This window comes from Monodon monoceros, unplaced genomic scaffold (genome assembly GCF_005190385.1).
Source record: "Monodon monoceros isolate NGI ecotype Baffin Bay Population unplaced genomic scaffold, NGI_Narwhal_1 Super_Scaffold_11, whole genome shotgun sequence".
NCBI classification, from domain to species: domain Eukaryota; kingdom Metazoa; phylum Chordata; class Mammalia; order Artiodactyla; family Monodontidae; genus Monodon; species Monodon monoceros.
In genome coordinates this window covers 65,589,526-65,604,744 of record NW_021703767.1, presented here as the reverse complement: position 1 = coordinate 65,604,744, position 15,219 = coordinate 65,589,526, and the positions used below count along the sequence as shown (strand labels likewise).

General features: G+C 36.0%; 1 protein-coding gene across 1 annotated transcript in view; it reads right to left on the bottom strand.

Moving 5' to 3' along the window:
• Nucleotides 1–15,219, bottom strand: part of MAATS1 (MYCBP associated and testis expressed 1) — a 142,953-nt gene that overhangs the window by 109,866 nt on the left and 17,868 nt on the right. Inside the window, exon 6 of the mRNA XM_029215154.1 lies at nt 2,805–2,986. Within this exon, the coding sequence (XP_029070987.1) occupies nt 2,805–2,986 (182 nt within the window). The remainder of the gene's footprint in view (nt 1–2,804; nt 2,987–15,219) is intronic.

Sequence of the window (15,219 nt, the reverse complement as noted above, 5' to 3'; positions counted from 1 at the left end):
TTTCTCAGACCTAGTAAATCAGAATCTCTGGGATGGGGCCAGGAATCAGTGTTTTAACAAGCTCACCAGATGATTCTTATTCATGCAAAAGTCTGAAAAGGACTGATCTAGAGCAGAGGTCATCAAACTTTCTCTGTGAAAGGCCAGTGAGTAAATATATGAGGCTTTGTGGGCCTCACAGTCTCTTTCAGTTACTCAATTCTGCATGGCAGTGCAAAAGCAGGCAAGGACACTACGTAACAAATAAGTTTGGCTGTATTCCAATAAAACCTTTTTAGGGTCACTGGAATTTTAATTTCATATTATTTTCACAAGTCACAAAACAGTACAAATAATTTTCACATGTCGCATAATAGGTTTTTTTCATCCATTTTTAAATGTAAAAATCCTTAACTTGCAGGCCATATAAAAAAAGGCAATAGGCCAAACTGGCCTATGGACCATAGTTTGCTAATCCTGATCTAGAGTTTTAGTACTTGCTTCATTCTTTTTTATTTTTTTTTAAGTATCATTTTTAAAAACTCAACACTTTAAATTTTTAATTACATATTTTTCTCTTTTTTTGCTCATCATATTCTTAAACACTGCTTCTTCCTTTTGGGCTTATTTTTCTTCTTGTTGAAGTATGTCCTTTTCTTCCTTTTCAGATTAATAGCTAACATGTATAGAAAGCTTATTTACATACTAAGCACTGGTCTAAGCACATTACATAAATGAATTTAAATTAATCTTTACAATATCCTATGAGATAGGCCTATGAAATGTCCTATCCTGTGAAAGTGTCCTTATTTCACCTTCACTGAATAACAGGTTGGCTGGTATAAGAATTCTAGATTTGAAATTATTTTCCCACAGCACTTTAAAGATAATACTACAAAATGCCCACCTGGAGTACTCCTGCTCTTAGAGGGCCTGGAATTCCATGCATAAATTGCCCCAAGCCCACTTCCAAAACCTACATGGGCCCCTTCCCAGGATTCAGACTCCTGAGGGCAGACTATATGCTGCTGTTTGTTCACCCTTAAGCCCAAGGCATAGCCAAGTGGCAGCTGTTTGCAAGGATGTGTAAACAGAAAATGGAGAAGCAAGGTGGGGCAATCATATACATGCATGACAGGCCCCTTGTGATGTTGAACAGAGCCAGAGAAAAGGGCAGGCCACTAGGCAGCCTCTCCCATTGCTGCCACATTCCAGCATGCAATCCCAAAGAGTCTAAGAATTTTAAATGTACATTTATCTTTTCAACTTTTTAGAAAGATTTATTTGTGAAAAATATAGAACGTACTTTATCTAACAGATAGTGGCTTGATTTATAATTTTTAAACATCTATGCATATATCAATAGTATATGGGCCTCTATTTGAACCTCTCGGCCCAGGGCCTCACCAATGAGGAGGTAGGCCTAACTCATGGAGGTTTTTATTGATACTTCAACCCCAGAGCTGCCAGTGGCAGGACTCCAGATTAGGCCTTTTACCAAGTGAAGCACTTCTGAGCCCCTGCCCGGATTTCTTGTTTTAGATGTCCTGGTTCTGGTCCTCCTGCAGCTCAACGCTAAGCCCTTGTCACACCAAGAGGTAAAGCCCAAGGCCCCAGATAGGAGCACTTGGCTTAGACCGGCAGGCACTGGGCTTCAATCCTATCTGTGGGCAGGAGAAAAGTTTCTGTCTCCTTTAGTTTAAGCAGGTAACTCAGATCTGCTCCCCACCATTCAGAGTCCCTGCTTACCATCACAGGTTCCCAGCTATTTCTTTCTTTTAGGAAGAAGTCTCCACTTCTAGACTATGGAAATTTTCTTCCTTGCTTTTAAGTGTGGTTATTAATCTTTATAATATGTCTTTTATGTGCTGAGGGCAGAGGGAAAGATTTCAGCATACTTTTAACCTGTCATCTAGGCCTGAAATTAGAGCCTCTGGTTTAAAGTGTGGGTGTCAAGAATGCTTAATCTGGATTCATAAAGTGGGCCAGGAAACAAGAATCAAAACTAGAACTCAGATATGAACATCTTCTTTGCCTGTGACGCAGAATTGATCACAGCAATTAATTACATTGGGGAAACAAAAGTAATCTCATTTTAATAAAAATCATTACAGTGTACCAACTATCTCCATGACCTTAGAGGAGTCAGCCTCTCTGGTTCTCAGTTTCCCAGCTACAATCAAGTGAGTTCAATAAGCTACATGAGTTCTAAAGGTCCCTTCTCTTATTAATTTTTATAGTTTCACATAATAAGGGCCTAGACCGGAGTGAATTTCTATACTCTGAGAGTGAATTTCTGAGCCTGGAAGATATTAGCATTTCAGAGATAATATCAAAAGAAATCATCCAAATCATCAAATAAAGTATATAAGAGAGCCTTGATAAATTGCAGGATAGTTTAGCAAAGAAAGATAATATTATTACATATGTTGGAATAGGCATTCAGTATTATACACTCAAGAAAGGTTTATGTGTAAAGAAGGAGTATGAATGCCTCAGTGAAAAAGAACTGATTCACTGGGAGAAACAGTGAGAAGAGGGAGGGGAGTCGTCAGTAAAGTAACCACAAAATTAAGCCGAAATATAACTTCAGCTTCAGGGGAAAAGAACAATAAGCCTCCTTACAGTGAAAAGGGCGTAAATACCTTTGAACAAATTTATCAGAAAATGTATGAGTCTACGAAGTAGCTCTACTGAGCAAGACGCTTTAAATAGCAATACTTTAAACCACAGTTGCCTCTATGTGTGTCATTTCCAAGAACTCAATAGCACGTGTGGTTATCAGGACTGTCATCTGCAAATATTCAAAAGAATTACCAACTCACCCCAAGTGAGAGTAGCCAGGGTCAGCAGTTCAGGGATGGAATCCTGACATACTATGTATTCTGGAGAATACGGGTCTGTTTGAACTTCGGCATCGCGATAATCAGTCTGAGTGCCCACAGTATACTTTGAAGGAATGGGGAGGTACTTAGTGGAAGGAGGAGGAAAAGTATATGGCTCTGCCCTAAAAGAGGAAATCATTTTAAAAATTAAAACCTGATACAATCACTTTATACCTATCAATAGGTTTTGAAACATATGTGATAGTTAAACAGTCTTTCTATATAAAATGCCCTTGTGAATCAATAAGACAGTTAAATAGCCACAGAGAAATGGGTAAAGGACAGTCCAGAAAACAAAAAGTAAAACTTCTACCAATCATATGAAAAGATAATGAACATAACTAGTAATCTAAGAAAAGTAAATTAAAACAGCAAGATGCTATTTTATTATATAATGTAAGCAATGATTTAAAAGTGTGAAAGTACCTAGCATCAATGAAGTTGTGAAGAAACAGACATTCTCATAAACTGTTGATGGAAATACAAATAGGTGCAACCTAACTAACAGGTAACTTATCAATATATATCAAACCCTTAAAATACCCTTTTGCCCCAGCAATTGTACTCCTAGGAATTTATTGTAGGAAATAATTCAATGAGTGTGCAAAGATATATGCAGACATGTTTATAAAGTCTCATAAGAGTAAAAAACTTTTTTTAATGGCCAGTTTTATTTTTAAAACATGGTTATACCTGGAGTCATTAGGCATCAACCTTGGACCCATTATTTTCACCCTTGTTTTTTTCATTCTATTTTTAAATACAAAAAAACTTTTTAATTCACTTAAACATATGCCCGCCCTTACACATAATTTCTTAAACAATAAGTATGACAGCACATATGGTTTAATGTTTTAGTGCAGTGTTTTCTTGTGCTTTTGAGTTTGCATCCCTCAATCCCTTTTTCTTCCTTATCCACTTGTAGCAGTGCCTTCTCTATATATCCAATATCTAGGGTATGTATCTCAGTTGTATCCTTGAATTATATCTTCCATATTTTTTGGCACACTTATTTTCTACACTGACACAAATATACACAAATATAGTGTTATTTTATCATTTGACTAACATGAAATCATACTATAAATACGTTTTTGCATCTTGCTTTTTTGACTAAACAACACTCCATGGAAACCCTTCCCAATCTACTCATGTGACTCTTTAAAAAAAAATATTACAAACTTAATCACCAACAGTAGAAAAATTGTTTTTTAAAAAATGGCACATCCATAATGGAATTTATCCAGCTATTAAAAGTTACAATGTAATCTACATTTATGAATGAACAAAAATGTCTATGATCCAAAGTAAAGTAGAAAAAAGAACACTATAAAGCAGTATGTACATTAGGAATACATTTTTATGTTTTTAAAGACTGTGTTATTAGGCACATAAAAATGCCTAGATGGATACACAATAATAAAAGCAATTATTTCTGGATAGTAGGGTTATAGAGAGAATTTTTTTCATGTTTATAGTCTTCCGAATTTTCTAACTTTTTTTTAACCTGTATATATACTACTTATAAAATAAGAAAAAAATATATAACCATTTCCATTTAAAAGATATCATTTTGAAGAATTGGTTAAATTACACAAACAATAAATAATGGAAAAAAAGAGAGAGATTTCCATTATGAAAAAGTCAAAGGCAAGGGGAGGTGCTTATACATGAGCACAGCATGTAAAGCTTAACTCAAAGAAAAATGCATTTCAAGCCAATTAGAAAGAAGTGTCTATTTGGCATTTCGACCTGTGATGGAACAGTACTTTAAATTGTTTTTAATGCTGAATTCTAACAGGCATTGAAATCATTTTTCAGCAGTTGCTATTAATTTCTAACACATGTAGACAATATAAGTACGTACATATATTTTCTTAAGTTTTCAGCAGAAAGTATGCTACTATAAAAATTCTACTTGAGGAAATAACTTCAAATTAGCTTTATCATCACAGATCATGTGAATATTATAACACCGTAAGCTTGAATCGAGAGAATAAATTATTGTTTTCTAAATTAAATAATTTCACATTTGACCCATCTGATCAAATGTTCTAGGATTATGGTAAAGCCTGAGGAATCCCTCTGACTAAGCTTTCTGCTGACTTGGGACCCTTCTAGGTGGGTCTGAGGGTAGGATGCAAAGGAGGAATGCTACTTTGACAAAAGTCCTATGCAACTTAATGGTACAGTTTCTTTCCCAACCAACTTGTTATTTTTCTCCAACCTATTCTTTTTCTCTCCATTTCAGTTGGTTTTAGAGGAGAGCAAAATGTGAATAAGAAAGAGTAAAAATCTCTTTCCCACCTCTGCCCAACCTCGATCGGGACCCAATGCCAGAAAGACTCCATATCTGCTTCCTACTTGGCTTGAGCCCTGCCTTGTCCTGGATCCCATCCTCAGCCTTACTTAGTCTGGCTTTGGTATCTTTACAGAAGCCACTGCTGCTCTATTCCCTCCATCCAGGCCCCTCCTCCTCTACTACGGGCCACTACCAGGAACATGTACTGTCTGCCAAACCTACAGTCTTCTAGATTTTCCCTTCCAGCCCCAGCTGAACTGCACACAAAGAGGAGCTTCACGAAGCTAGCAAATCTTGTTTTGTTATTATGAACTCTATTGAATGTCTGCATTTTTTAAAGGCAATTTTTTAGAGCAATCTTAGGTTCATAGCAAAATTGAGAAGGAGGTACAGAAACTTCCCATATACCCCCTGCCCCACACATGCATAGCCCAACACATTATCAACATGACTCACCAGAGTGGTAGCTTTGTTACAATTGATGAACCTCCACTGACACTTCACAGTCTCCCAAAGTCCACAGTTTACATTAAGGTTCACTCTTGGTGTTGTACATTATATGGGTATGGACAAATCCTTGTATGTCTATGTATACATGTATAATAACATGTATCCATCATTATAGTAACATACAGAGTATTTCCCCTACCCTTAAAATCCTCTGTGCTCCTATTCATCCTTTCCCCATTCCCCCCAACCCCCTGGCAACCAATGATCTTTTTATAATCTCCATAGTTTTGCCTTTTCCAGAATGTCATATAGCTGGAATCATACAGTATGTAACCTTTTCAGATTGGCTTCCTTCTCTTAACTATATGCATTTAAGATTCTTCCATGTCTTTTCATGACTTGATAAGCTCATTTCTTTTTAGTGCTGAGTAATATTATATTGTCTCAATGTACCATAGTTTATTTATCCATTCACCTACTGAAGGACATCTTGGTTACTTCCAAGTTTTGGCAATTATGAATAAAACTGCTATATACACCTGTGAGCAGGTTCTTCTGTAGAGATAAGTTTTCAGCCTCTTTGGGTAAATACCAAGGAGCAGGATTGCCAAATCATATGGTAAGAGTATGTTTAGTCTTGTAAGAAACTGCCAGACTGTCTTCTGAAGCAGCTATAGCATTCCGCATTCCCACCAAAAATGAAAGGTCCTGCTGCTCCACATTTGGTGGTGTTAGTGTTCCAGATTTTGTCCATTCTAACAGGTGTATAGCGGAATTTCATTTTAATTTGCATTTCCCTGATGACATCATGTGGAGCATCTTTTCATATCCTTATTTGCCACCTGTATATCTTCTTTGGTGAGGTATTTGTTAAGGTCTTTGACCTTTTTTAAAATCAGGTTTTTTGTTTTCTTACTGTTGAGTTTCAGACTTCTTTGATTATTTTGGATAACAGTCCTTTATCAGATATGTCTTTTGCAAATATTTTCTCCTAGTCTGTGACTTGTCTTCTCATTCTACTGACATTGTCTTCTGTAGAGCAGAAGTTTTAAATTTCAATGAAGTCCAGATTTTCCATTATTTCTTTAATGGATCATGACTTTGGTGTTGTATCTAAAAAGTAATCACCATACCCAAGGTCATCTAGGTTTTTTTCCTATGTAATCTTTTAAGAGTTTTATGTTTTTGTATTCTACATTTAAGTCTGTGATCATTTTGAGTTAATTTTGTGAAGGGTGTAAGGCTTATGCCTAAATTCATTTTTTTGCATGTAGATGTCCAGTTGTTCCAGCATCATTTGTTTAAAAAGACTCCATTGTATTGTCTGTTCTTTTTGTCAAAGATTAGTTGATTATATTTATGTGGGTCTATTTCTGGGCTCTCTATTCTCTTTCATTCATCTATTTGTCTGTTCTTTCCATAATACCACACTTTCATGATTATAAAAGTTTTACAGTAGGTCTTGAAGTCAGGTCGTGTCAGTCCTCCAACTTTGTTCTTCTCCTTCAATATTGTGCTGCTTATTCTGAGTTTTTTGCCTCTTCATATAAGCTTTAGAATCACTTTATCAATATCCACAAAATAACTTGCAGGGATTTTGATTGAGATTACATGGACTCTGTAAATCAAATTGGGAAGAACTGACATATTGACACTATTGAGTCTTCCTATCCATGAACATGGAATATTTCTTCATTTATTTAGTTGTTCTTTGATTTCTTTCATCAAAGTTTTGCAGTTTTCCTCAAATAGATCTTGTGTATATTTTATTAAATTTATATTTAAGTATTTCATTTGTTGATGCTAATGTAAATGGCTCTGTGTTTTATATTTCAAATTCCCCTTGTTCCATATAGGTATATAGGAAAGCAGCTGACTTTTGTATACTAACCTTATATCCTACAACCTTGCTATAATCACTTATTAGTTCCAGGAGAGGTTTTCTTTTTTTTTCAGTAATTTCTTTTAGATTTTCTACATAGATGAATATGTCTCCTGCTAAAAGACAGTTTTATTTCTTCCTTTCCAAACTGTATACCTTTTTTTTTTTTTTTTGCGGTATGCAGGCCTCTCACTGTTGTGGCCTCTCCCGTTGCGGAGCACAGGCTCCAGACGCGCAGGCTCCGCAGCCATGGCTCATGGGCCCAGCCGCTCCGCGGCATGTGGGATCTTCCCGGACCAGGGCACGAACCTGTGTCCCCTGCATCTGCAGGCGGGCTCTCAACCACTGCGCCACCAGGAAAGCCAAACTGTATACCTTTTATTTCTTCTTCTTGTCTTATTGAATTAGCTAGGACTTCCAGTATGATATTGAAAGGGAGTGATGAGAGGGGACATCCTCGCCTTTTTCCTGATCTTAGTGGAAAAGCTTTGAGTTTCTCACCATTAAGTGTGATGTAAGTTTTTGGTACACATTCTTTATAAAGTTGAGGACATTCCTTTCTAATCCAAGTTAACTGAGAGTTTTAATCATGAATGAGTATTGGATATTGTCAAATACTTTTTCTGGCCTCTAGTGATATGATCATGTGATTTTTCTTTTTCAGCCTGTTGATGTGATGCATAATATTAACTGATTTTCAAATGCAGAATCAGCCTTGCATACCTGGGATAAATCCCACTTCGTTGTGGTGTATAACTCTTTTCATACATTGTTGGATTTGATTTGCTAATATTCTGTTGAGGATTTTCATGCCTACATTCATGAGAGATATTGGTTTGTAGTTTTCTTTTAATGTCTTTGCCTGGTTTTGGTATGAGAGTAATGCTGGCCTCAAAGAATGAGTTAGCTTCTATTATCTGAAAGAGACTGCAGAGAATGGTATAATTTCTTCCTTAAACGTTTGGTAGAATTCACCAGCAGACCCATCTGGGCCTGGTGCTTTATGTTTTAGAAAGTTATTAATTACTGATTCAAAAATTTGTTAATAACAATATAGGCCTTTTCAGATTTTCTTCTTGTGTGAGCTCTGGCAAATTGCCTTTCAAGTAATTAGTCCTTTTCATCTAGAATATCAAATTTGTAGGCACAGAGTTATTCACAATATTCCTTAATTATCTTTTTAATGCCATGGGATCTGCAGTGATCCTTTTTCATTTCTGAAAAGGGGATCCTTTTTCATATCTGATATTAATAATTTGTGTCCTCTCTTTTTTTCTTAGTTAGCCTCACTTGAGGCTTATCAGTTTTAGTGATCTTTTCAAGGAAATTTGTGGTTTCACTTATTTTCTCTATCAATTTCCTTGATCAATTCTGTTGATTTATGGGACTTCCCTGGTGGCACAGTGGTTGAGAATCCACCTCCCAATGCAGGGGATGTAGGTCCGATCCCTGGTCGGGGAACTAGATTCCACATGCATGCCACAACTAAGAGTTCGCATGCCATAACTAAGGACCCTGCAAGAAACAACTAAGGAGCCCACAAGCTGCAACTAAGACCCGGCACAACCAAAATAAATAAATAAAAATTTTTAAGAAAGTACATGGCGTATACTCTCCATACACTTGAAAAAAAATTCCATTGATTTATGTTCTAATTCTTATTACTGCTTTTCTTTTGCTTGCTTTGGATATAATTTGCTCTTCTTTTTCTAGTTTCTCAAGGTGGAAGCTTAGATGATTGATTTAGATCTTTCTTCTTTTGTAATACATGCATTCAATGCTATAAATTTCCCACTAAGCACTGCTTCCATTGCATTGCACAAATTTTTATAATTTATATTGTCATTTTCATTTAGTTTAAAATATTTTAAAATTTCCCATATCTTTTTTGATCCATATGTTATTTAGAAATATATTGTTTAATATCCATATATTTGGGGATTTTCAGTTCTCTCTCTGTTCTTAATTTCCAGTTTAATACCACTATGGTCTGAGAGCAGACATTGTATTATTTCTATGCTTTTACATTTATTAAAGTGTGTTTTATGGCCCAGAATGTGGCTATCTTGGTGAATGTTTCATGTGAACTTGAGAAGAATGTGTATTCTGCTGTTGTTGAATAAGTAGTCTATAGATACCAATTATATACAACTGATTAATGGCATTGTTAAGTTCAACTAGGGCCTTACTGATTTTCTGTCTGCTAGATGTATCCATTTCCAACAGGAGGTGATAGTGGATTCATCTACTTCTCCTTGTAATTCTATTACTTTTTGCCACATGTAGTTTCACACTGTCATCAGGCACATATACATTAAGGATTATTATGTCTTCTTGGAGAACTGACCTCTGTATCATTATGTAATGCCTGTCTTTATCCCTGATAATTTTCCTTGCTTTGAAGTCTGCTCTGTCTGAAATTATTATAGCTACTGTTGCTTTCTTTCAGTGTTAGCATGCTATAGTTTTCTCTATCCGTTTACTTCTGTTCTTTCTTTTTACATTTTTTAATTGAAGCGTAGTTGATGTGTAATATTATATGTTACAGGTGTTATATACAGTATTTCACAAATTTTAAAGGTTATACTCCATTTATAGTTATTATAAAATATTGGCTATATTCCGTGTTGTACAATATATACTTGTAGCTTATTTTATACATAATGGTTTATACCTCTTAATCCCTTATTCCTATATTGCCCCTCCCCCTTTCCTTCTCCCCACTGGTAACCACTAGCTTGGTCTCTATATCTGTGAGTCTGTTTCTTTTTTCTTAAATTGACTAGTTTGTTGTATTTTTTAGATTCCACACATAAGTGATATTATACAGTATTTCTCTTTCTCTGTCTGACTAACTTCACTTAGGATAATACCCTCCAAGTCCATGCATGTTGTTGCAAGTGGTAATTTTCATTCTTTTTTATGGCTGAGTAGTATTCCATTGTGTATGTATATATATATATATATATATATATACACCACATTTTCTTTATCCATTCATCTGTTGATGGATGCTTGAATTGCTTCCATATTTTGGCAATTGTAAGCAATGCTGCTATAAACATTGGGGTGCATGTACCTTTTCAAAATAGTGATTTTGTTTTTTTCGGATATATACCCAGGAGTGGAATTGCCGGGTCATAAGGTGGTTCTATTTTTAGTTTTTTGAGAAACCTCCCTACTGTTTTCCACAGTGGCTGCACCAATTTACATTCCCACTAACAGTGTAGGAGGGTTCCCTTTTCTCCACTTTGCTAACGTTTGTTATTTGTGCTCTTTTTGATGATAGCCATTCTGACAGGTATGAGATAATATCTCATCGTGGTTTTGATTTGCATTTTCCTGATGATTAGCAATGTTGAACATCTTTTCACGTTCATGTTGACCATCTGCATGTCCTCTTTGGAGAAATAGACATTCAGGTCTTTTGCACATTTTTAATTGGGTTGCTTGGGTTTTTTTGATGTTGAGTTGTATGGGCTGTTTATATATTTTGGATATTAACCCCTTATCGGTCATATCAATTGCAAATATTTTCTCCCATTCAGTAGGCTATCTTTTCATTTTGTTGATGGTTTTCCTTGCTGTGCAAAAGCTTTTAAGTTTAATTAGGTCCCATTTGTTTATTTTTGCTTTTATTTCCTTTGCTTTAGGAGACTGCTCCAAAAAAATATTGCTACAATTTATGTCAAAGAGTGTTCTTCCTATGTTTTCTTCTAGGAGTTTTATGGCTTCAGGTCTTATATTTAGGTCTATGAGTTTATTTTCGTATATGGTGTTGGAGAATGTTCTGATTTCATTCTTTTACATGTAGCTGTCCAGTATTCCCAGCACCACTTACTGAAGAGGCTGTCTTTTCTACATTGTATATTCTTGCCTCCTTTGTCATAGATTAACTGACCATAAACACATGAGTTTTTTTCTGGGCTCTCTATTCTGTTCTAATCTATCCATTTACTTTTAATCTATATGTGTCTTTATACTTAAAGTAGGTTTTTTATTGACAACATATAATTGGTTCTTGTTTTTTGATCCACTTTAACAATAGCTGTCTTTTAATTGGTTCATTTAGACCCCTGATGGCCAAAGTGATTATTGATAGTTGGATTAATATCTACCATATCTATTTGTTGCACTTGGTCTTTGTTCCTATTTTATCTTCCACCCTTTTTCTGTCTTTTTGTAGTTTTAACCACGTTTTATATGATTCCATTTTCTCTTCTTTATTAGCATATCAGTTATACTTCCCTTTATTTTTTACTTTTTTAGTGATTGTCCCAGAGTTTACATTTACAACTAATCCAAGTCCACTTTTAAATAACACTATATCACTTCTCAAGCAGTGTAAGTACCTTATAATAACAAAATAATCCTCATTCCTCCCTTTCATCTTTTGTTATTGCTGTCATTCATTTCACTTATATATAAGCATATACATGATATATTCATGAGCATAATCAAATACATTGTTGCTCTTATTATTATTAATTTTTTTTCCGAATAGGCTCCTTTAATAATTAGTCAAAGAGGAAAAACAAACTGCCCACCATGTGTCTTCCATTGTCTTCCTTTTTTTTTTAATTGGAGTATAATTGCTTTACAATGTTGTGTTAGTTTCTGCTGTACAACAAAGTAAATCAGCTATGTGTATACATATATCCCCTCCCTCTTGGACCTCCCTCCTACCTCCCCCCATGCCGCCCATCTAGGTCATCACAGAGCACTGAGCTGAGCTCCCTGTACTATACTGCAGGTTCCCACTAGCTATCTGTTTCACATATGGCAGTGTATTTATGTCAAACCTAATCTCCCAATTCATCCTACCCTCCCCTTCCCCCCTGTGTCCACATATCCATTTTCTACATCTGTGTCTCTATTTCTGCCCTGGTGGTCTTATTATTTTGAATAAACTGTTAAAAAATAAAAGTTTTTATTTCACCTTCATTTATTCTGTCTTTGATGCCCTTCTTTTCTTTATGTAGATCCAAGTTTCTGACCTATATTATTTCCCTTCTCTCTAAAGAACTTCTAACATTTCTTGCAACAAATGGCAAGATTCCCTCAATTTTTGTTTGTCGGAGAAGGTCTTTATTTCGCTTTCATTTCTGAAGGATAATTTTGCAGGATACAGAATTCTAGGTTGATTTTTTTTCTCTCAACACTTTAAATTTTCACTTCTCTCTCTTCTTGCTTGCATGGTTTCTGAGAAGTCAGATGTAATTCTTATTTTTGCTCCTCTATAGGTGAGGTAATTTTGTACTCTGGCTTCTGTCAGAATTTATTCTTTATCTCTGATTTTCTTTAGTTTGAATATAATATGCCTTGGTGTAGCTTTTTTGACATTTATCCTGCTTGATGTTCTGAGCTTCCTGACTCTGTAGTTTGATATCTGACATTAATTTGGATAAATTTTCAGTCATTATTGTTTCAAATATTTCTTCTGTTCCTTTCTTTCTTCTCCTTCTGGTACTCCCATTATACATATGCTACACCTTTGTATTTGTCCACAGGTTTTGGATATTCTGTTTTTTTTTCAGTCTTTGTTCTCTCTGCTTTTCAATTTTAGAAGTTTGTATGGATATCCTCTAGATCACAAATTCTTTCCTCAGCTATGTCCAGTCTATTAACAAGCCTATCAAAGGAATTCTTCATTTCTGTTTCAGTGTTTTTGATCTCTAGCATTTTATTTTTTTAGTTCTTTCTTAGAATTTGCATCTCTTTGCTTACATTGCCTATTTGATCTTGCTTGAAGTCTACTTCACTCATCAGAGCCCTTAGCATGTTCATCACAGTTGTTTTAAATTCCTTTTCTGATAATTCCAACATCCCTGCCATGTCTGGCTCTGATGCTTATGCTGTCTCTTCAAATTGTGGTTTTGCCTTTCAGTGTGCCTTGTAATTTTTTTTCTTACAGCTACACATGATGTACTGAGTAAGAAAAACTGTAAATAGGTCTTTAGTAATTTGGTGGTAAGGTGTGGGGGGAGGGGAAAGTATTCTATTTTCATATATTAGGCCTTTCTTTCAGTGAGCCTATGCATCTGGACTATGAGCTTCATAAGTGTTTTTCAGTTTTTCTTCCCCCTTAGGTGGGGCAGGATGGCAAAAGGGGACTGAAGTTGGGTATTTCCTTCCCCTCTCAGTTAGGCTCTGATAATACCCCAGCAGGTTAGGCTCTGGTTCACTAGTTTCTCCTGACAGCTGGCCTTGTTAAGACAGAGTGCTCTAGCATATTTCAAAGTGGTTCCGTTTTCCCTCCTCCTGCCAGAAGCATGGGGGGATTTTTCTCCAATATTTACTGTGAGAACCTGGTTGAGTTCCTGGAGGTAAATCACAAAATTGTGGGAGCCCCCATGACTGGGTCCTCCTGGAGTTTTTCATTCTCAGAGTTTTCCACACTGAATCTCCGGCAACTTGTCAATTATAGTTCAGGTTTTCCTACCTAGGAATGGTTCTCAGGGCAGTTTCTACCCATGAATCTCTGTTCTGGGTAGCTATTACTCCCTGTAGTTGCCTGTTTTTAAAATCTTCAGTTAATAGCAACTTCCAAGCACCTTATATGTGGAACTGGAAACCACTATTGAACATTTTAAAAATATTACTTTTTATCCTCTTCACCAAGACGCCTACATAGAGTCCAAAGTAAAGGCTCCAACAGCTAGCCATGGAAAGGGTGTGGCTGGAGAAGGCCAGCTGTCCCCAGACAAGTCCATACTTGCTAACATAAGTCAGAATTATCCTCACCACTCAGAAACTCAACGCTGCCAGAATTCCAGAGTTGACTTCACAGACGGTTACTGATTCATTCTTTAAAACTTCTGAGAGAGAAAGAAACTTTCTAGAATGTCAACTGTCGTGCTTTAACTCTCAAAGGAAATCTTTATCCCTTACATCACAATTAGTTAGGAAGGAGTGGAGGGGCCCAGTGTTCATCACTGTAGACCTGAGAACTCCCCACAATCAACTGAACAATTTTTAGACCTAATGTGATTATGACCTCCAAAGCAGGAGATCCAGTGAGCCTGCTTTTAAAGAATTACCAAAGGTATCTATAGGGAGATACCTGTCTTATAGCTTCTCTTTTGCTCATACAAAGCATTTCATAGAAAACAAGTCTGCAGTTGTCCCCAGGTAAAGTGACAATACACAAAGCTGCTCTGTCTAGAAGGACAGCAGAGGATCTTTCCTCCATCCATGTAAGAGCCAAAGGTATCCATATATAGTCTTAAAAAATTAGAGGGGAACTGGGATCATAATTGGCACTTATGTCATAGAGTGTTCTGCCTATGTTCTCCTCTAAGAGTTTGATAGTTTCTTAGAGGAAAACATAGGCAGAACACTCTATGACATAAATCACAGCAAGATCCTTTTTGACCCACCTCCTAGAGAAATGGAAATAAAAACAAAAATAAACAAATGGGACCTAATGAAACTTCAAAGCTTTTGCACAGCAAAGGAAACCATAAACAAGACCAAAAGACAACCCTCAGAATGGGAGAAAATATTTGCAAATGAAGCAACTGACAAAGGATTCATTTCCAAAATTTACAAGCAGCTCATGTAGCTCAATAACAGAAAAACAAACAACCCAATCCAAAAATGGGCAGAAGACCTAAATAGACATTTCTCCAAAGAAGATACACAGACTGCCAACAAACACATGAAAGAATGCTCAACATCATTAATCATTAGAGAAATGCAAATCAAAACTACAATGAGGT